The sequence below is a fragment of the Pleurodeles waltl genome, chromosome 3_1, assembly GCF_031143425.1.
Source record: "Pleurodeles waltl isolate 20211129_DDA chromosome 3_1, aPleWal1.hap1.20221129, whole genome shotgun sequence".
NCBI classification, from domain to species: domain Eukaryota; kingdom Metazoa; phylum Chordata; class Amphibia; order Caudata; family Salamandridae; genus Pleurodeles; species Pleurodeles waltl.
The window spans coordinates 866,938,450-866,961,973 of NC_090440.1; the positions used below are offsets into that span (position 1 = coordinate 866,938,450).

The 23,524-nt window shown below is 47.8% G+C and overlaps 1 protein-coding gene across 12 annotated transcripts in view; it reads left to right on the plus strand.

Annotated features, from left to right (window-relative positions):
• Positions 1 to 23,524, plus strand: part of ZMYM4 (zinc finger MYM-type containing 4) — a 1,242,519-nt gene that overhangs the window by 691,603 nt on the left and 527,392 nt on the right. For all 12 annotated transcript variants that reach the window (XM_069223800.1, XM_069223806.1, XM_069223798.1 and 9 more), the window contains exons 10-11: positions 394 to 509; positions 608 to 883. In XM_069223800.1, coding sequence (XP_069079901.1) covers positions 394 to 509; positions 608 to 883 — 392 coding nt within the window. The remainder of the gene's footprint in view (positions 1 to 393; positions 510 to 607; positions 884 to 23,524) is intronic.

A 23,524-nucleotide genomic window follows, 5' to 3' on the forward strand; every position in this document is an offset into this window, starting at 1 on the left:
CTTTCTGTTTTGCCAGTCCTATAGTTATGATTGCTTGGTATACGCATCCAGTCATTCTTAAATACGTTATTATGTTTGCCAGTGTCATTAAAAGCCTTAATGTGCCTTGTGCTGTTTAGTTCCCGTATCTAGACTGGAATCCAAGAAGATGTATTTATATTTACTGGCACAGTACTTATTGAACTGTTTAGTTATGAAGCATGACATGATTGAGCGACTATAGCACGCATTGTTAAAGTTTTAGTCTAGCATGTGTAATAAACGCCCAGGTCTGCACTGGAGGAATTATCATAAAACCATTACTGACCTTATCTCACATTTCAGTGCCGTCACGTTTTGGATTTTCTCTTCTGTTACTTTAAATAATTTATTGACCTTTTCCATCTTTTTAAGGTGTGCAGGTTCAGTGTAATAGTTGCAAGACTTCCGCAGTACCTCAGTATCACCTTGCAATGTCCGATGGGAGTATCCGTAATTTTTGCAGTTACACCTGTGTTGTTGCTTTCCAGGTAAAGTGAATGCTAATATTTTGAAAGGTCAGTGTGGTCTGTGCTGCCAGTAATGGTCATTCTGTGCTTCTTTTATGTCTATTCTCGCCGCTTGACAGAACTTGTTTAACAAGCCAGCAGCAATGAACTCTTCAGTCGTGCCTCTGTCCCAGGGTCAAGTAATTGTCAGCATTCCTGCCGGTACACAAGTAACCTCTGGAAACACGACCCCCACGGTAGTCTCCAGCACCTCAGTCAGCAGCTCGGCCGCCGCTGGATTGCAGAGATTGGCTGCTCAGTCCCAGCAAGTGTCTTTCGCCCGCACAGTAGTGAAGCTCAAGTGTCAGCACTGTACTCGTCACTTTGCCACCAAACCAGAAGTTCTTGACTATAAGGTAATGTGAAATACAGGGAGCTGTGTGTGTATTGCACGAGGGTGAATTTTGTTTTGACTGCTCTGATGGGGAATGACCGTTTTACTTTTATTTGTGCTGGTTTTCTTTTGGGCTCTGTGGGTGTTTGTGTTGCTGCTTAGAACTTGGAGGAGAGATTAATTTTCAGCTTGGAAACGATTTATGCAACCAGGTAAAATATTATCGTTTTTAGCTGTCCAAACGAGTTTTTTTTTTTTTTTGCTTTCATTGAACACTACGCCATTTCGTGATAGTTTGTGATTGTTTTTTGCAGATTGTTAAAGGAACTGTGTTCCAGCTAATGCTATGGCCTTTGTAAGTGAAGTAAATGAACACATGCATAGCTGCAATGTACAATTTGCTGTGGCAGGACCATAGATTTTAGTTTGGCTCTGCTGGTTCTGATATTGTGATCCAGTGCCTGACATCTGAAGGGTAGAATTGTATCCATGTACTAAGAGCTATATTTGATCTGCGATAAGGTATGGACTTCAACCATTGGGTTAAGAAAGGTTTCCCCTGGTGAGGTGGCTAGTATTGATACTGGTCAGTTTTTGCTCTACCTTCGCTGTAATTGTTTTTACTTCTGGTTTTCCTGTTGGTTGCAGCTATAACTTAACGGGCATAGTCCAAGCCTATTAGTTTGACACAGGGTGGCAATCTCTTGGCTTTGTCAGTGCTTGTTTTTGTTTGGTCGTTTTTTTTTTGTTTTTTGTAAGATTGTCGGGGAACTGCTGGCCCCTCGACAATATACAAAATGCTTAATGGATGAGAATCTGGGAAGAAACCATGATGTCTAATATAAACCCTCTGACAATAACAATGTACTACATTTTGACAAATCTGTTCCTAGGCCAGTTCCTTAGACTAAGGTGGACCTTCACTGATACAGCAGATTACAAGAACCATGCCAGCAAACTAATGAAAAACTCTTGGACCGTGAGTTCCACACCTGAGTTTTCAAGAAGGGAAAAAAAAAGCTCTCAGCACACAACCATCTCGAACAACTCCTGTAGATCTTGGATAGAACCCAATAGACAGACTAATATGCGTAACCATGTACAGTCCCCGTTTTAACCCTGCTAAAAAGATAATTAACTAGTACTGGAAGATACTAACGCCAGGTTTTTTAAAAGCCGTGGTCTCTTTGTTCTCAGTCTAAAGAGGGATGAGTCTGTGGGATAATCTTATAAATATAGGACCAAAAAGAATAAAAGAGCCGTATAAAACAACCACTGTGGAATCTCCCTCCGGTTTTCAGTAATTATTATCCTTGTTGGAAATGAAATGTCTGTTCCATCACCAAAAATGCTGTGGAAGTTGATCCAGGTTTAACAACCTTGTGTTATAAAAAGTCATGCCAGTTGTAAGTTGGCCAATGTAATGTACGCAATTCAGTGCCCATGTGAATTAAGGTACAATGGCAAAGACATTGCCTAAGGTCAGAATAAGCACAAATGAGCACATCAGCACAATCGGATATAAAAAAAAAAGAACTTTTACCAAACTCTGAAAACATTTCTCTAAAAGGAACCACCCTGAGAAGCAATTGGAGTGGTATGTGATTGAAAAAATTGCCCACACATGAGTTACATGAATTCAAGGCCGCTCAGTTGTGTGCAACACCAGATATGTAATTTGGGCAAAGAGCCCTGTAGCTCAACAATGAAGTCCTCTAGTCCCAGCTGCAACATTGAGCTGACATTGTGAGCAAAAAGAATGTGTTGTCCTTAGTGCAAATTCCTTTGGAGTTTTTTTTTTAATACGTAACACAAGGGGAGAGGAGGAGTTATGCCACCTCATGCATCCATAAGAATTCAAAGTAAGCACATCTAAAGTGCGATTTCCTACGGTAGCGGGCCATTTACTTGGAACCTTCATGACAAAACACCTTCTTGAAATCGCAGGGATATATCCAAATCCTGGAGTGCACATTAGATTGGATGAAGAAGACTCACCCACCAGTTGTGGCATTCTTCATCATAGGCAACCTCATCCCACCCTGGTAAGATGACACTACCAGGGCAGACTCAACGTCCTGCAGACGGAGTTATTAATAAAAAGAACTGGACAGGATGGGATAAAGATAGACTAAAAATACCTCAGGGTAAACACAGGGTAATATCTTTAACGGTTGGCAACTTAGGTAAAGTTGAAACCTGCAAAGAGGATGGTGAAGGGGTACAATGACCCAACCATCCATGTAAAGCCAACATGTTTCTGCCCACATACATGCCAGTACCGGTCAGGGGTATTTTTCAGGACCAGAAGTAGGTCCTTATCCCCACTCCCTTCACCCTGTGAGAAGTGAAAAGTTGTCAGATTCTAAGTCGTACCATGACAACTCATGTAAAAATGGTTCCCTAGCTCTAGAAAACGAGCTCAATTTCTGGAAGGAGGTGGTATCTTTTGTAATCAAACATTCACCAAGAGGCGTACCGGCAGTAAATCTAAAAGGTCTCCTTTGCCTAGCCTCTATGTCAGATTCTTGCGTATCTTTGGCATTGTCCTTGACAAAAAGAACCCCAATTATTGTGCTTACTATCATGTAATCTTTTCTTTGTATTGGAGATCTAGCATATCTGGTCAGATCCACCACTTGAGGTAATATGCAGCTCCCTTTCCCCATGAGACAACGCACATTATAAGGTTTCAATTCTTGCTACAAATTACCACTGTATACTTCCATAACTATAAAAATTGAGTACACTAGTATCTGGCGTCCACAGTTTGTCCCGTAATGGCTCCATTTCTCAATGTCGAGCGAGACCAATGCAGCATGGTGACATTATGTGCTGTATTTTAGCACATGGTGTCCTACATGTGTAGTGATATTTGTGTGTTGACCACTGATGTCGTGTCGCACCACTTTGTTTCTGGCTTAGCTACCCACTGTCACTTTAGTGGTCATTGGTTATAGACTCCATTTTGTGTTCCGCTTAGCTTCACCGCCATGTTCAAGATACAAGTATTTTTCGCCACACACATGTTATGCAACATGTTTTTCATTTCTGCTGGTTTTCTTTCTCACCGAACATAGGCTAGGACATATCACTTAGGCCTGGTACATAATATGTAGGAGGTAAACAGTCAGTACGATAAGAATAATACAAGCAGAGAACGGTTTGACTTTGGGAGAAATGCCTGGGGATGTTGGCCAGTTCTCAACGCGTTCCTTTTAAAGCTTACCTAAACTAGCCAGCATTTTTTGAATATTTCCTTCTTAGGGGAGGGTTTTCTCCAGAAAGCCCTTTCCACAGTTCTTTAAGATATAAAAAGATGGCCCTGCTCAGTAGCAGTGAATTCGAGACCTCGGTCAGGATTGGACGTCAAATGCCTGACATCTGTCCCACGAGGGTGGAGATCTTTCTAACAGTTGAATGGGGTCATCTTCTTGCTGGCATGAGAAACATGAAGCATCTGACAGGCCCTACGGTGATGAATTTGTATTAATTATTTGCTTAGCGTTGTGTATGAATATATGTCCATATATCAATATGTGTTTGTATCCTTGTATGTATTTATTTGCTGTTTATAGATTGAAGATTCTTTACACATCGTCTTACTTTGTTGCACATTTTGAAAGTACACATTTTTTACTATTCAAACCTTCCTTCACAAACCTTGCAAAAAGCTATAATAAATGTCTTCAGATTAAGAAGTGCATTCCAGAGAATCTTTTCAACTCCTTTCAGTTTGTATATCTTGGCTCAGTCAAAACTAAAGCAAAACATATTAAAGCAGTGACCATTCAAGTAGAAGTATGAGAAATCACATATTGTCACCTGATAAGTTTATATTATGACGGACTCAGGAGAGGTACTATTAGACTTATGTTGCAGTTACTATTGCCAGATAAAGTAAACGACTAACAGCATGATTGTATGACGCACTGTGTCATGGCTACACTGATACCTTTGGAGGCTTATGATGCTAGGCTGGGATGAAAGTGTCTTGTATATACAAGATGTGATTTGAGACCATCAAATCATGTTTCTGCTTTCCCCCTTTTGGACCTCATCAATAAACTGGGAGAACGTGATTGAGACAGTCATTTGGCATAAAACATGAATGAATTCCAGGGCGCATCTGAGGAATTGCAGTGTATTATGTGATGTGGTTGAGCAACCTTGCCTTCTAATACACTCACCAACACTATCTGATAGAGACTTGTAGTTGCAGATTGTAGGAAGCTGGCTCTGTATATACTATCTCAAACTATCTCACAGGTTCAGTGATGTAGAGCAAAATGCCATCGGCATGTCTGGGTAGGAGCGAATCACAGCAGGCTGCAGTTCGATAGTGAAGGCGAACAACAATAGGAACATGGGCAGCCCTGCTGGGTGCCTCTCTCTACTGGGATTGCAGGCACGAAAAACCCTGTTCACTCAGACCGCTGCCGTGGGCCCTGATCCAGCAGGGAGATCCATCTTCAAGAGGGGAGGGCCAAAACCAAAATTACTGAGTGTCTGGTGAAGTAAGTGGCAGTGGATGGCATTGAACGCTTTTCTGCATTCAGTGCTGGAAAAATGTGGGGGTTTTCTCTGTGAGCAACATCTAATTATGGAGGCACCGAAAGTTGAGTTTCGTAGACATGCCTGGCATGAAGGCCGACTAGTCTCTGTGAAAGAGCAGGACATTCACCATCAGGAGTCTCAAGGCTAGAATGATAGCTAGCACTTTCATCTCAATATTTGACACATGGAGCGGTAGGAACCGTAGTTGGTTAGGGGCTTTACCATGCTTATGAGTTACGACAGTGGTTGCACTTGGCAGATCCAGAGGTGAAGGTCTCGGCAATGGCTACATTGGTCGAGTGGGGGTTTCTTGTCTCATATGTGATGCTATGTATCCGGCTGCATGCTGTCTCTCATTTGCTAAGCCAAGCACGCAACTTTTCTGCTTTGTCTCCTGCATCATAAAGATGATGCTGCATAGCCAGGAGTTTCCTGTGGACCTCCCCTGTAGCCAGGACTTGGTATTCTCTCTGGGGTACCTCAAGGGAAGGCAACATTTGGGGAACAGTTCCAGCTCCAGGGGCGCACTCAAGGGGGGCCCGACGTTCTAGGCTTTCTATTTCCACCACCGGCCTTTGCATTTTTGCGGGCCAAATCATTCTGCTCCTTATCTCTGAGTACTGTCTTATAGATCGCCCATAGGACCACCGCAGACTCAGCCGTCCTTTTATTTTCTTGGAAGTAAAGCTCTGAATCAGTCTGGAGTTTGTTTGCAACCACAGCGTCCTTAATTTTCCACACGTTTATTTGCCGACTATCACCCTGCGGACCACCTCTGCCCTCCTTCTAAATCCATGGGGGGAGTGATCCAACTGACATCGAGTGAGGTATTTCACTTATTGGACTGTGGTCGCCTCTCCCTTATGTACTCTGGAGAAGTAGTAGATGTTTCTACCTGTGGGGTGATGTTGTCTCCACAAATCGCAGAGGCCCAGGAATTGTGCAAAATTTCCCAGGGGCGTGACTCCTGCAGGGGCAGCTGCCTTGCTTGAGCAGGGCAGACGCAGGACATTGTTAAAATCTCCGCCCACAACATGAACTGCTGAGTCAGCGTCCACGAGTGTGGCTGCCACCTGGTCAAGTACAGGCTACTGAAGTTGAGGGGATGCATAGACGTTGATTAATGTAACTCATGTCCTGCCCTTTTGGCCTTGGACTCACGCATATCTTCTGTTCTGGTATATCTATGTTCTGGACACCAGAAACTGGCGCGTTTTCCTAACCAAAATGAGCACTCTCCTCGAACTGGAGGTGTACCGTTCATACACCAGTACCTTGTAGTCCCCTCTACCTAAAAAATGACACTGACTCCCTTAAGTGCCTCCTAAAGCAGGGTGACGTCAGGCTGCAAACTTCGTATGGAACGCGTGACCAGGCCACTCTTCACCTTACTGCCCAGCACATTAACGTTCCAAGGCATTATAATGTAACGTGAGGCATCTGGCATCCTATCCTATGTCATATGGTGGCAGCCGAGCTGCAACAATGTCCCTGCCTAATCTCCTGGAAGATGTGATGTGCCCATAGGTACCCCTCCTTCTGGGTGAACCAAAACTGGAAACTCCCCCACACCTCACGTGAGCCCAACTGGTGCACCCTCAACCCCTCCCCACCGTTGCTTTCCTTAGTAAAGGAATGACTGGCAACTGGACAACTATCTGTGTGTGAGGCAAGAGAGGTCTGTCTTGCCCACCCGCGAACCCAAGAACTCCTAACTCGTGTCTGAACTGCTACAGCCCACTGTAAACACTAAATCCCCACAAGTCGGCAATAAACTACAGCTTCAGTAATGGTGGGGGAGAGACTGCACCCAATGACTGCAACCGCAGTTGCCGCCCCGGGTCATAGCCACACCCCAATCACACACTCAGCACTCATCTCGCACACACCCATCCAGCACACACAAGAGGCTCTCTATCCTTTGGTACAAGAACTGTGCTGCCCAACACACACAATAATAAGTAGTCACAAATTGAGAACCCCCCCCCTCTATAACAAAGGAATAAAGCCTAAAAAAAAACAAATGCAAAAAGAAAGCTAACTACAGGGGGGAGAAAGTGGCCTGTCGCGTGTTGCTCAGGACATGCCTCTCTTCTGCCACCTCTGCATATCTTACTCACAACTTATTGTTCAGTTTATCAGTCTGCCGCAGTGGGATCTCCAGGGAAGCCCCCACCCCCTGTTCAGTGTCCCAGGGAGAAAACACCCTCTCCCCCTGGAAATAGGTGTTACATGGCTTGGGAGGGGTAGCATCCCCGAGCCACTGGTATGCTTTGAAAGGCATATTTGGTGCCCTCCGTGCATAAACCAGTCCTTGCTCTGGCTCGACAATGAAAAGGGGTGTGACCTCTCCCCTGTCCTTCACCACCACAGGGTTGGTGCCCAGAGCTCCTCCAGAGGGTCCCTGTATTCTGCCATCTTGAATCAATGCTTGGCAGGGACCTCTGGGAGCATCTGAGTGGCCAGGTCAGGCAGGTGACATCTGAGCCCCCTCTGATAGGTGGTCACCTGGCTAGGTGACATACCCTCCTTTTAGGGCTATTTAGGGTCACCCTTGGGTGGGTCCTCAGATTCAGCTTGCAAGATTCCAGCAGGACTCCTCCTCCTCCTCCTCCTTACTCCAACTTCTAGCCACTGGAACCATTACTGGACCCTCCAGGAACCGACAGTCCGCATTTCCACGGCTCCTTACAGCTTCTGCAACATTTCCCTGGCAGTGCATCCTCTGAGGGTGGCAAGTCTTCAGCCTGCACGAGAAGGAAGAAGGAATCTCCCTTGGAGTGAATGGGTCACTCCCTGTATCCGCAAGCTCCAACTGCAACGACAACCGGCTGGGTGAATCTCCTCTCATCCTGAGCTGCGTGGATCCTGCATCACGGATGGTGTTCCGGAGTAGTCCTCTGGGTTCTCAATGCCAGCTGTCCAACTTTGGTGGTGGTAAGCCCTTACCTTCCCACTCAGGGTAAGTATCCCAATGCACTGAGTCTCTTGCAGCTACCAAGGCTTGTTTGCATCTCCTCCAAGGGATCTTCAGGCTTCATGTTATCCCAGCCCCCAGCAGTCCTTTCTGCAATGCACATCCCTCTGCGTGGTTCTCCTGCTGTGTGGGACCCTTCTCCAGTCATGTTGTGTGGGCTCTCCTGCGACTCCTGTGTCCCCATCCTGTGGGACTCTTGTGGGTGCTGCCTCTGCTACTGTGAGCTCTCTGTATCGCTGAGGGTCCCCTGTGACTCCCCCTCCTGGGTTGAGTGCTCCTGGGCCCTGCTGGGCCCTGGCAGTTTCACTTTCTGCCATGCGTGACGTCTGCCCCTTCAAAGACTTGTTGGTGGAGTCCTTGCTCCAGTACCCGACTGGAATTTTTCTTCCAGCATGGGACGTTGTCTGCATCCCTTAGGAACACTTCACTGACTCCAGGGGTGCGGTGCTAACCTTCTTCACATTACCTACGACCAATTCCTGCAATCCTAGACTGGTGTGTAGGGGCTCCTACCCCCATTGGACTCTTAAGTGACTTCTTGACTTGGTCCCCTTCTTCCACAAGTCGTCATCTTCAGGAATCCACCGCTGGTTTCTTGCAGTCTTGTCTGGGTGTTGTATTTTCTTCTTTTCCTTCCTTTTGGGTGGTTTGGGGAAAATGCAGTAACTTTCTCCTTTCTTCCTGGTCGCTAGGGGGCACTGTGGTACTTACCTTTGGGGTTTCCTACTACCCACAGCTCCCCTCTGCACATTCCATTTACCTAGGTGGGGGTCCTGTGTTCGCATTCCATTTTCTTTAGTATAGGGCTTGGGTTCCCGCTAGGGGGTCACTGTTGTCTACTTGCAGTTACACTGTTTTCTATTGCTTTCCGTGCCTATTGCTGATAACTAGTGTATATATTTAGTGTGCCACTTACCTCCTATTGGAGGGTTGTCTCTCTACTACTTTTTGGTATTGTCACTAAACTAAAGTACCTTTATTTTTGTAACACTGAATGTTTTATGTATGTAAGTGCTTTGTGACTATAGTGGTACTGCATGAGCTTTGCAGTCTCCTAGATAAGCCCTGGCTGCTCATCCACAGCTACCTCTAGAGAGCCTGGCTTCCAGACACTGTCTACACTACACTGATAAGGGGATACCCCAACCTGCTATATGGTGTAAGTACCTTAGATACCCACCACACACCAGGTCAGCTTTCTACAATGTATCTCACAGCATTCATAGTTGGGAAGGCCAAATACTTCATGCCTCCTTGAAGCACAAATTCATATTTCCTTAAAGGTCTCAAACCAGTTATAGACACCACTCTCAAAGTTGAAAATAGGTACAGAGCAAGAAAGAGCACCACTCCTTACACCACAGCAATACAATGTAAAGAAAACCAGAAGTTGTGCACTTTATTGAACTGGTGGCAATGTTCTTGGTATCTCCCTTCAGTAATGCTTCCCAATGCCTGAAGTCTGTGCAGGACAGATTAAGGCATTCAAATATGTTCACTTCCCTGTTATGTGAGACATGTTCATTGGCTCCCCAGGGGTGGGATGTGGCACCTTCTGCATCCAGACACTATTGTGATGGTAGTGCCAGTCTCTTCCCCTTAGCCCTTGACCTTTAACTGATCTGAAGCCAACACTAAAGTAATATTTGTGTAGAAAAGTAACCTCTTATTGGAAAGGTTACTCCCACTTTTCGCCTGCTGTCAGTATGCTTTTACTGTTTTCACTGGGATCCTGTCAACCAAGAACCCCAGTGATTGTGCTCTCTCCCTCTAAATTTGGTTGCCTAGGACTTTGTACACTCCACAGTTGGCATACTGGTGCCCCCATATAACTTTCTACTGTATGGTACTTAGGTACCCAGTGCATTGGGGCACCAGGGGTTCCCCATCGGCTACAGCATGTATTGTGGCACACATAGAAGCCCGTTCAAAATATCTGCATGCCTGCCATTCCAGCCTACGTGAAAAGGTGCATGTCCCTCCTAGTCCAGAGGGCAGGGAGCAAGTACCAGCTCCATTGCACTGGACTTTGTAAGTGTTGGGAAGCAATTTTACCTGTGTACTGGACACAGGTCACTCACTACCTGTGTCCAGCCACACAATGGTAAATCCGAACCTGGGCATGTTTGGTATGAAACATGTTGGAAACTTACCCAATACTGTTGCCAGTATTGGTTGTATCATTCCATTCACTTTGGGGGCTTCTTGGAGGATCCTCAGCTTTGCCCCTACCAGTTTGCAGGGTTTTCCCGGGCAGCCCGTGCTGCTGCCATCCTACAGACAGGTTTCTGCCCTCCTGCTGCTTGAACAGCTGAAACCCAGGAAGCCAGATCAAAGGATTTTCTTTGGGAAAGGGAGGCAGCACCCTCTCCCCTTGGAAATAGGTGTTACATAGCTTGGGGGGTAGCCTCCGCAATCCACTGGTATGCTTTGAAGGGCACATTTGGTGCCCTCCTTGCATAACCTGGTTTGCACCAGTCCATGGTCCCTGCTCGGCGCAAACCTGGTCAAAGGAAAGGGGAGTAACCACTCCCCTGTCCATCACCACCCCAGAGGTGGTGTCCAGAGCTCCTCCAGATGCCACTTTGTTCTGCCATCTTGAATGCAAGATGTGTAGAGGCCCTTGGGAGCATCTGTATGGCCAGGTCAAATAGGTGACGTCACAGTCCCCTCCTGATAGGTGGTCACCCTGCTTGGTGACCAATTCCCCCTCCTGGGCTATTTAGGGTCTCTCTTCCTCAGATTTGACGTGCAAGATTCCAGCAGGACTCATGGCCACTGGGACTCCAACTAGACCGTCCAGGAATGGACAATCTGCAACTTCAGCGACGACTCCACTTTGCAACATTGCTTCTCTGGCTCCTTTCAGCAACTGCAACATTTCCTTGGCTGTGTATCCTCTGATGGCAGCAAGTCTTCAGCCTGCACAAGTAAGAAGGAATCTCCCTTGGAGTGAAGGAGTCACTCCCCTGAAACTGTAGGCACCAATTGCAATGATGACCGGCTGCGTGGATTTGCTCTCCTCTGTAACTGTGTGGATCCTGCATCACAGGTGGTGGTCCTCTCTGCCAGCTGTCCAACTTGGGAGACTGTAAGTCCTTGCCTCTCCTTGCAAGGCAGTACCACTGTGCACCGCAACTCTTGCAGCTGCTAAGGCTTGTTTGCTCTTCCTTTAAGGTATCCTCAGGCTCTGTGTAGTTTCACCCCCGCACCACTTCTTCCTGCAAGGCACAGTCACTACTCCAGCGATGTGAGACTCCTCTTCAGACGTGCTGGGTGGGCCTCACTGGGACTGCTGTGCCTGTTGCCAGTGGGGTGCCTGTGGGGGGCTGCCTACTGTGATTCTCCCGACTGCTAAGGGTCATCCCAGACTGCCCTCCTTGGGTTGAGTCACCTGGACCAGGCTGGTCCTCTACAGCCTTCCAAAACGTCTTCTCAGTCTCTTGCATTTGCCAAGGCTTGTGGGTGGTTTTCCAGCACCACTAACTGGCTGCATCTCGACCACTGATGTTGGATACCACTTGCATCACTTTTGGGACTTCTCTTCATCTCCGGTGCTGCACTGCTGGCCGCCTTCGTCCACCGGGTCCTGCATCCACTGTAAAGTGGGTAGTGGCTCCTTGCACAACCGGACACTCCAAACGAACTGGACTTGGTCCCCTTCCTTTGCAGGTCGTCTTATGTCAGGATCTACCTTTGGGTTCTTCCAGTCTTGGTTGGGTCTTGCATAATCCTTTTCCAAAGTCCTCCTGTTGGTTTTGAGGAAAACCAGGTACTTAACTCTCCTCTATCTGTCGCTGGGGGTCACTCTGGTGCTCACCTCTTGGGATTTCTAGTTGCTCCAGCTCCCTTCTCCTGATTCCACACCGTTGGGTTGGGGGCTGCCTTTCACATTCCACTTTCTTAATTCATGGTTTGGCCCTCACTCTTTGCCTAAACTGTTGCTGTTCCTATTCAGTTCTATGCTCTTTACTGATTGCTAATGTGTATATAATAGTGTGTTTACTTACCTCCAGTTGGGGGGACTGCCTATTCAGTATTCTAATATTTGTGTTACACTAATAAAGTACCCTTATTTTTTTAACACTGTGAGGTTCTTTGTGTGATAGTGCTGTGTGATTATCGTGGTATTGCATAAACGTTGAATGTCTCCTAGATACGTCTGGGTTGCTCATCCACAGCTACCTCTAGAGCACTCTGGCTTTCTAGACACTGCCTTCACTTCACTAATGGGGGTACCTGGACCTTGTATAGGGTGATAACACCATAAGTTTTCACCACATACTAGGCCGGCTTCCTACAGTTTGTCCATCTATGTTGAAGGTAACTCTGGTTATGTCATAACCATAGTTAGGTTGTCATTGTATCAGAGCCCCCTTCGGCAGAACAGATTATTACTCCAGTATTGGAACTTTCGTAGATTCACATGCTTGCATCATTCCCCGTTGTTAAGATGGGAGCCCCTGGTACATTTAACCAAGAAGCGTTAACATAGATATAACCTAAAGGCCCTAGGCCTCTTAATTTAACATTCTATCAGAGTCATTTTAAGAAAAAGAACCAAAGTTGAGCATCCACCAATCAGAAGACACCACCCTCTAGAACCCTGCTGAGAAGCTCCAGTACTTCAGATTTTCTAACAAACGTTGTGCTAGGGAGTCTCCTCAGAGCTCTGCTCTTTCTTCACACTTCTGGATTAGCTCTAAGCTGATTTTCTTCTGCTAAACTTGTTTTGACTGATTGTGGGTAAGGCCTACAGCATGTCTGACAAGGAAAAGAAAGGTTTATTCAGATTCTGCAAGACCTGTGGCAAAAAGACTTCACTTTGAAGACCCTCATCGGGACTGCATTTACTGCCTCTATCCAGACCACTCAGCTAAGGACTGTAAGATTTGTCGTACCTTTTCTTCTAAGACTCTAAAGGATAGAGAAGGCAGATTATTTATATGGCTGCAAAAACTTAAGTCCAGAGATAATCCAGTCTCTGATTCAGATAGTGATGACTCCTCATCATCCAAAAAGTCATCAAAAAGGACTATTTTCTCATTCAAGATCTTCTTCAGAGCAAGCTATATCTATAACTCAATACCCGCAAGAGGCTGGCAGTCTGGGCATGCCAAATGTTGAACTATATTATGCTGCTGCTCAGCTGCAATGGCTAACTATGTGGCTCTGCGAACCACCTCTGCCAGAATGCGAAGCGATACGCGCACAGACGGCACCACAAACTATCCTAACCTCTTTATTGGCAGGTCTTCCCCGACCGCCGAAAAAGTTAAAATTGTTGGATGCAGTCCGATTCTGCTGGCGTAGATCTGTCCAAGGTAGAGACTCTTCGCCTCCTCCCTCCCTGCTGCTACCGTTGATTTAATTACCGGGAGTCCAGGTACTCTCACTACATCACGATACGCGGGACATGAGATCATTAAATGTGGGGGATTACTACTCTAACTCCACTACACGCACCCTCGAGGAACTAGTGACTGCCGGGGTCACGCACCCTGGGGCTTCCTGACGCATAGTGCTGTCAAAAGACTACTTAATAACCTATGGGGGCTCGGCAATACTGAACCACGAGTCATCTGCTCACTGCAATCCTTACAATAGGCAACACAAAAGGCATCATAACTAAACTATACAAACTACTCCTAGCAGAGGTTTGCTCGGACATGACACATGCTAAGTCCCGCTGGGATGCTGTCCTTTCCACACCATTACCACAGAAAACCTGGGAAGCAGCTCTTATCACGATTAAAAACGTATCCCGCAATACTAGACTGCGTTACACCCAATTTAACTACGTTCACCAGTCCTATCTTTCTCCAGCCCGCATCCACAAAATGTATCCGAATACAAACCCAGTATGCCCCAGATGTGCCACACCAGCAGTTGACTTCTATCATATGGTCTGGAGTTGTCGCCCAGTAAATATGGCCTGGCAACGAATCCACAGCTGACATCGTCAACCGTACTCTTGCACCCACTCCGGAATCATGTTTACTCGGTATACGACATTGAGCTAAAGGTGACAAACACCTTCACAGATTTGTCGACCTTGCATTCGTTGTCTACAAGCGCTTGATTGCCATGCACTGGAAGGCCCCACATGCCCCACCATACTCTGCTTGGCTCCGCGACCTCCACAGTCGCTCGCAAGCAGAGGCTCAGACACTACGCCAGCTACAACAAAAGGGACTGATACAGGGCGGTGCTGAAATATGGGATAACTTCGTAGTAAACATAGAAGCCAGAGATGATACATATCCCCCCTGAACGAGCGGCTATCTGGAGATTGTCTCCCCACTTAGTTCTCACACCACATAAGCCCCGCGGCCCGCCAAACACTCAGCCTTGATGCCTTCAAACTCAACTGAGGCATGGTTGGGCATGGAAGTTTCTCCCGACGGTAACCCCAAGGAATTAGCATATGGTTTCCATTTCCTTTATTCTTTGTGCCGAGTGACCCCCCCCCCCCCCCCCCCCCCCATGTCCCAGTTTCGTCCTCTGCCCCACAGCACATATGTACAGCAGAAGTGCCATCTCCCAACCCCACAGGCAAGAGTTGCCTGTATTACCCCAATGATCAGCATATATAAGTTTGGAGCTCAGATGTGACACTACACGTCGTCATTGTCAACTGCAGTAACAATGGTGTCCGCATTGCCGTCGTTATTGTCGACAAATTTGCCGACAGTAGATTCTTCAGTAAGGCTGTCGACGATTAAGATCTCCATGCGTTCGCCGTCGACGATTCCACCGTCTATGAAGGCTATATCTGCGCCATTGACTAGCTCGTCGATGAGCTAGTCGACTACACCGTTGAGGGGAAAAACTTACCCCACAGCATACTTCACCTAGTAAAGTGACCCCTCTCATGCCAGTTCATATCCTGGAGGGTGATGAAGAATCAGATGAAGAGTGACCATTTGGAATAGCACATAGCCCCTCACAGTTAAATGTGAAGTATCAAGAGGATGTGGAGTATGGCTAGGCCTATGACCCGCAGTACTATGTAGGGGGTCACGCATACCAGGACGATGTATACATACCAAGCTGTCTGATCTCAGGGCAATGTTTGCTGATTACAGTAAGCGTTTTCCACCTCCAGAATAGAGACAACCACAACCTCCTTCGTCGCCCGTTTCAAGGGTTACCACTCCACGTCAGAGGCCAACCTCTTGGCCACTAGCGAATGTGGCCACGCCGGATATGACCATACCACAGGACACTGACTTTTCGTAAGGTGATCAAGAAGAAGGAGAACTCCTTGACACACAGTTGGAGTGGGACGAATATGTCATTCCAGCTCCTCCTCAGCCGAAAGTGGATTCTCCTCCAGATGACATTGGGGATTCCATACTCTCCTGGACAGAGCTAAACGGTTTGCTCTTCTAATGCCATCCATGCAAACACATTGTTTTTTATATGATTTCAAGGAGCTGTTCCAGAAATCTGTACACTCCATACCTTTAGTCAACTTCTTATGGGAAGAGGGTTTGAAAGTCATGCACAACCCTGCTACGGTCAGGGCGGTGCTTCCTCGACTGGACAAGAAGTACAAGGCACTGGAGGATGCCCCAGTATGTCTGACTGGTCACCCTCATCCAGATTCAGTGGTCACTCAAGTGGCACAGAGAAGGTCCAAAAATCCCTCTGCTCCAATTTCCTCACCTCCGGACAAGGAGGGGTAGACGGTTGGACAATATTGGAAAGGTTTTCGTCAGTGTCTAGCCTCTTTATAAGAGTGGCTAACTCCCTGGCAGTGTTAGCCAGATATGACAGACAACTAGAGCCAGACATCTACCCGCATATTGACCAGTTGCCGGAGGATGTTAAGACTGAGGCGAAGAAGACATTACATGAGGGTGAGCGTCAGCGGAACTGATAGATTGTGCTATGGATATAGCCACAACTGTGTTTCATCAGCTCGCAGGGGCTGCTGTCCTTCGGAGGCAAGGCTGGTTAAAGGCTACATTTTTCCGTCCTGAGGTCCAGAATAAAATCTTAGATATTCCTTTCGATAGCCAGGCATTGTTTGGGAAACACATTGACGAGACACTGCAGTCACTTAAACCTGACACAGATCTGGCAAAATCATTGGGAACTCCCCAGTTTCAGAAGCCTTCCTTTCGAGCCACGAGAGGATGTGGAATGCCTTCATATAGGGGAGACTACCAGCAACACAAGTACTCGACGTATCCTTCATCCTCAACAGTTCCGTCAATACTACACACAAAGGCAACCGCCACAAGCGGCTTACTGGCTCTAGAGGACGCTCAGCTCGCCCTGCTAAAGACTCAGCTCGCAGAGCGTGATACACCCAAGGCTCCGGCTGCATCCGACCATCCTCCTCCTGCCATAGGTGGAAAGATATCCCTGTTTTTCCAACAGTGGCAAGTCATAACATCGGACAAGTGGGTCTTACAATTAGTGAAGCAAGGCCACACTAGCGTTTGTGTAAATGCCGCCTCCAATCCTCCTCGCAGAACTTCACTGAAGTATCTAGAACAACTCAAAAGGGAGATCAACAAAATGCTTCTCAAAGAAGCAATAGAAGAGAGTACCTCCATCACACAGAGGAAGGGGTTTTTACTCCAGGTTCTTTCTCATTCGCAAAAGGTGGAAGGACTGGAGGCTGATCCTCGACCTCAGAGAATTAAACACCTACTTGAAAAAACAATCCTTCTGCATGATAAGCCTACAGGATGTCCTTCCGCGATTGAACCAGGGAGATTTTCTGTGTACACTAGACCTAAAGGATGCATATTTCCACATCCCCATTCACCCAGCCCACAGACAATACTTGAGATTCATGGTAGCCGGAAGGCATTTTCAATTTTGAGTCCTCCCTTTTGGCCTAAAGTCAGCCCCAGGATATTTACGAAGTGCCTAGCGCCAATTGCAACCTTTTTCAGGAGAAGACATCAGGTATTCCCATACCTAGACGATTGGCTGATTAACACCTACACAGGAGCGCACAGGTCAACAAAAAAGTCAGTTTCCTTGCTCAGCAGCTTAGGCCTGACCCTCAACTGGGAGAAATCCAAACCCCTACCATCACACAGGATCACCTTTTTAGAAGTAGATCTGGACACTCACTCCACCATGGCATGTTACACTGTGGAGAGACAGCAAAAAATATTTTCTCTAGCAAAATCGATCCAGAGAAAGGACTACATTTCAGTTCGCCTCTTCAAATCTTTACTGGGCATGATGTTGTCATGCATACCTCTAGTTCCTCTCTGAAGGCTCAAGATGCGCTCCCTGCTAGAGCAGCTCAATCTACAATGGATTCAGATTTCAGGAAGCTTCGTAGATCAGATAAACAGAACTCCAGCAATAGTCAAAGCTCTGGTATGGTGGTCTCAAAAACATCATCTCTCTGTCGTCATGTCGTTTCTCCATCGCCCAGCACCGTGGACTATCACCACAGATGCTTCCCTGGAAGTTTGGGGAGCGCTTTTACAAGACCTACGAGTAAGTGGCAAGTGCCACTAGAGTTGAGGACAATGCACATAAACTGCTTTGAGCTCCAGCAGATTGATCTGGCTTTACAGGCTTTTCTCCCAAAGATTGCCGGTTCATAGGTGGTAATAAGAATGGACAACACCACTATGATGCATTACCTCAATGTAGGAAGTTGGCTCTGTATATACTATTTCAAAGTAAGAAATAGTGTGCACAGAGTCCAAGGGTTCCCCTTAGAGGTAAGATAGTGGCAAAAGTAGATTATTGGAATGCTCTATTTTGTGGTAGTGTGGTCGAGCAGTAAGCTTATCAGAGGGTAGTGTTAAGCATTTGTTGTACACACACAGGCAATAATGAGAGACACACACTCAAAAACTTTACTCCAGGCCAATAGTTTTTATATAGAAACAATATATTTTCTTAATTTATTTTAGAACCACAGGTTCAAGATTTACAGTTAATACTTTAAATGTAAGGTACTTCACTTAGATAGTTTAGGAACTTTGAATGAAAACAATATCATGTACAGTCTTTGTAAAAACGGCAATAAGCTATTTTCAAAGTGGACACAGTGCAAAAATCAACAGTTCCCTGGGGGAGGTTAGTAAAGGTTAGTTTTGGAGGTAAAAAAACACAAGTCTCAAGTTTGGGGACATAGGCAGCCCACCGTTGAGGGTTCAAAGCAACCCCAAAGTTACCACACCAGCAGCTCAGGGCCGGTTAGGTGCAGAGGTCAAAGAGGTGCCCAAAACACATAGGTGCCTATGGAGAACAGGGGTGCTCAGGTTCCAGTCTGCCAGCAGGTAAGTACCTGCGTCCTCGGTGGGCAGACCAGGGGGATTTTGTAGAGCACCAGGGGGACACGAAAAGGCACACAAAGTACACCCTCAGCGGCACAGGGACGGACGGGTGCAGTGAGCAAAGCAGGTTTCAGGTAGGAAACAATGGAAGGACCCGGGGGTCACTCTAGCGGTGCAGGCAGGCACAAGGGGGGCTTCTCGGGACAGCCACTACCTGGGCAAGGCAGAGGGTCGCCTGGGGGTCACTCCTGCGTCAAAGTTCGGTTCCTTCAGGTCCTGGGGGCTGCGGGTGCAGTGTTGGTTCCAGGCATCGGGTCCCTTGTTACAGGCAGTCGCGGTCAGGGGGAGCCTCTGGATTCTCTCTGCAGGCGTCGCTGTGGAGGTTCAGGGGGGTTGTCTCTGGTTACTCACGGGCTCGCAGTTGCCGGGGAGACCTCTCTGAGGTGCTGGTTTTCTGCAGGTCGAGCGGGGGCGTTGGGTGCAGAGTGTAGAATCTCACGCTTCCAACGGGAAACGTGAAGTCCTTGAAAGTTGCTTCTTTGTTGCAAAGAAGTAGCTGGTTTTGAACAGGGCCGTTGTTCACAGGAGTTTCTTGGTCCTTGGGTGCAGGGCAGTCCTCTGAGGCTTCAGAGGTAGCTGGTCCCTGTTGGATGCGTCGCTGGAGCAGGTTTTTGAAGATGGAGACAGGCCGGTAGGGCTGGGGCCAAATCAGTTGTCGTCTTCCTCCTCCTCTGCAGGCTTGCAGGTCAGCAGTTCTTCTTTCTTCAGATTGCAGGAATCGGATTTCCTGGGATCTGGGGAGCCCCTAAATACTGAATTTAGGGGTGTGTTTAGGTCTGGGAGGGCAGTAGCCAATGGCTACTGTCCTTGAGGGTGGCTACACCCTCTTTGTGCCTCCTCCCTGTGGGGAGGGGGGCACATCCCTAATCCTATTGAGGGAATCCTCCAAACTCAAGATGGAGGATTTCTCAAGGCAGGGGTCACCTCCGCTCAGGACACCTTAGGGGCTGTCCTGACTGGTGGGTGACTCCTCCTTGTTTTTCTCATTAGCTCCTCCAGCCTTGCCGCCAAAAGTGGGGGCAGTGGCCGGAGGGGCGGGCATCTCCACTAGCTGGGATGCCCTGGAGCGCTGTAACAAAAGGGGTGAGCCTTTGAGGCTCACCGCTAAGTGTTAAAGTTCCTGCAGGGGGAGAAGAGAAGCACCTCCACCCAGTACAGGCTTTGTTCCTGGCCACAGAGTGACAAAGGCACTCTCCCCATGTGGCCAGCAACATGTCTGGTGTGTGGCAGGCTGGCAGGAACTGGTCAGCCTACACTAGAAGTCGGGTATGTATTCAGGGGGCATCTCTAAGATGCCCTCTGGGTGTATTTTACAATAAATTGCACACAGGCATCAGTGTGCATTTATTGTGCTGAGAAGTTTGATACCAAACTTCCCAGCTTTCAGTGTAGCCATTATGGAACTGTGGAGTTCGTGTTTGACAAACTCCCAGACCATATACTCTTATGGCTACCCTGCACTTACAATGTCTAAGGTTTTGCTTAGACACTGTAGGGGCAAGGTGCTCATGCACATATGCCCTCACCTGTGGTACAGTGCACCCTGCCTTAGGGCTGTAAGGCCTGCTAGAGGTGTGACTTACCTATGCCACAGGCAGTGTGAGGTGGGCATGGCACTCTGAGGGGAGTGCCATGTCGACTTAGTCATTTTCTCCCCACCAGCACACACAAGCTGTGAGGCAGTGTGCATGTGCTGAGTGAGGGGTCCCCAGGGTGGCATAAGACATGCTGCAGCCCTTAGAGACCTTCCCTGGCATCAGGGCCCTTGGTACCAGGGGTACCAGTTACAAGGGACTTACCTGAGTGCCAGGGTTGTGCCAATTGTGGAGACAAAGGTACAGTTTAGGGAAAGAACACTGGTGCTGGGGCCTGGTTAGCAGGGTCCCAGCACACTTTCAATCATAACTTAGCATCAGCAAAGGCAAAATGTTAGGGGGTAACTGTAGGAATTTGGCTCTGTATGTGCTATTTCAAAGTAAGGAATAGCATGCACAGAGTCCAAGGGTTCCCCTTAGAGGTAAAATAGTGGTAAAAAGAGATAATACTAATGCTCTATTTTGTGGTAGTGTGGTCAAGCAGTAGGCTTATCCAAGGAGTAGTGTTAAGCATTTGTTGTACATACACATAGACAATAAATGAGGTACACACACTCAGAGACAAATCCAGCCACTAGGTTTTGTTATAGAAAAATATCTTTTCTTAGTTTATTTTAAGAACCACAGGTTCAAATTTAACATGTAATATCTTGTTTGAAAGGTATTGCAGGTAAGTACATTAGGAACTTTGAATCATTTCAATTGCATGTATACTTTTCAAGTTATTCACAAATAGCTACTTTAAAAGTGGACACTTAGTGCAATTTTCACAGTTCCTGGGGGAGGTAAGTTTTTGTTAGTTTTACCAGGTAAGTAAGACACTTACAGGGTTCAGTTCTTGGTCCAAGGTAGCCCACCGTTGGGGGTTCAGAGCAACCCCAAAGTTACCACACCAGCAGCTCAGGGCCGGTCAGGTGCAGAGTTCAAAGTGGTGCCCAAAACGCATAGGCTTCAATGGAGAGAAGGGGGTGCCCCGGTTCCAGTCTGCCAGCAGGTAAGTACCCGCGTCTTCGGAGGGCAGACCAGGGGGGTTTTGTAGGGCACCGGGGGGGACACAAGCCCACACAGAAATTTCACCCTCAGCGGCGCGGGGGCGGCCGGGTGCAGTGTTAGAACAAGCGTCGGGTTTGCAATGGAAGTCAATGAGAGATCAAGGGATCTCTTCAGCGCTGCAGGCAGGCAAGGGGGGGCTTCCTCGGGGAAACCTCCACTTGGGCAAGGGAGAGGGACTCCTGGGGGTCACTTCTGCAGTGAAAGTCCGGTCCTTCAGGTCCTGGGGGCTGCGGGTGCAGGGTCTTTTCCAGGCGTCGGGACTTAGGTTTCAGAGAGTCGCGGTCAGGGGAAGCCTCGGGATTCCCTCTGCAGGCGGCGCTGTGGGGGCTCAGGGGGGACAGGTTTTGGTACTCACAGTCGTAGAGTAGTCCGGGGGTCCTCCCTGAGGTGTTGGTTCTCCACCAGCCGAGTCGGGGTCGCCGGGTGCAGTGTTGCAAGTCTCACGCTTCTTGCGGGGAGATTGCAGGGTTCTTTAAAGCTGCTCCTTTGGATAAAGTTGCAGTCTTTTTGGAGCAGGTCCGCTGTCCTCGGGAGTTTCTTGTCGTCGTCGAAGCAGGGCAGTCCTCAGAGGATTCAGAGGTCGCTGGTCCCTTTGGAAGGCGTCGCTGGAGCAGAGTTCTTTGGAAGGCAGGAGACAGGCCGGTGAGTTTCTGGAGCCAAGGCAGTTGTTGTCTTCTGGTCTTCCTCTGCAGGGGTTTTTCAGCTAGGCAGTCCTTCTTCTTGTTGCAGGAATCTAATTTTCTAGGGTTCAGGGTAGCCCTTAAATACTAAATTTAAGGGCGTGTTTAGGTCTGGGGGGTTAGTAGCCAATGGCTACTAGCCCTGAGGGTGGGTAGGATTTCTAAAAGTTAGAGTCACCTCAGCTCAGGACACCTTAGGGGCCGTCCTGACTGGCCAATGACTCCTCCTTGTTGCTTTCTTTGTTCCCTCCAACCTTGCCGCCAAAAGTGGGGGCCGTGGCCGGAAGGGGCGGGCAACTCCACTAAGCTGGAGTGCCCTGCTGGGCTGTGACAAAGGGGTGAGCCTTTGAGGCTCACCGCCAGGTGTTACAGCTCCTGCCTGGGGGAGGTGTTAGCATCTCCACCCAGTGCAGGCTTTGTTACTGGCCTCAGAGTGACAAAGGCACTCTCCCCATGGGGCCAGCAACATGTCTCTAGTGTGGCAGGCTGCTGGAACTAGTCAGCCTACACAGACAGTCGGTTAAGTTTCAGGGGGCACCTCTAAGGTGCCCTCTGGGGTGTATTTTACAAAAAAATGTACACTGGCATCAGTGTGCATTTATTGTGCTGAGAAGTTTGATACCAAACTTCCCAGTTTTCAGTGTAGCCATTATGGTGCTGTGGAGTTCGTGTTTGACAAACTCCCAGACCATATACTCTTATGGCTACCATGCACTTACAATGTCTAAGGTTTTGTTTAGACACTGTAGGGGTACCATGCTCATGCACTGGTACCCTCACCTATGGTACAGTGCACCCTGCCTTAGGGCTGTAAGGCCTGCTAGAGGGGTGACTGACCTATACTGGCATAGGCAGTGAGAGGCTGGCATGGCACCCTGAGGGGAGTGCCATGTCGACTTACTCGTTTTGTTCTCACTAGCACACACAAGCTGGCAAGCAGTGTTGTCTGTGCTGAGTGAGAGGTCTCCAGGGTGGCACAAGACATGCTGCAGCCCTTAGAGACCTTCCTTGGCATCAGGGCCCTTGGTACTAGAAGTACCAGTTACAAGGGACTTATCTGGATGCCAGGGTCTGCCAATTGTGGATACAAAAGTACAGGTTAGGGAAAGAACACTGGTGCTGGGGCCTGGTTAGCAGGCCTCAGCACACTTTCAATTGTAAACATAGCATCAGCAAAGGCAAAAAGTCAGGGGGCAACCATGCCAAGGAGGCATTTCCTTACACAACCCCCCCCCCAAACGAAAGAGGATGAGACTAACCTTTCCCAAGAGAGTCTTCATTTTCTAAGTGGAAGAACCTGGAAAGGCCATCTGCATTGGCATGGGCAGTCCCAGGTCTGTGTTCCACTATAAAGTCCATTCCCTGTAGGGAGATGGACCACCTCAACAGTTTAGGATTTTCACCTTTCATTTGCATCAGCCATTTGAGAGGTCTGTGGTCAGTTTGAACTAGGAAGTGAGTCCCAAAGAGGTA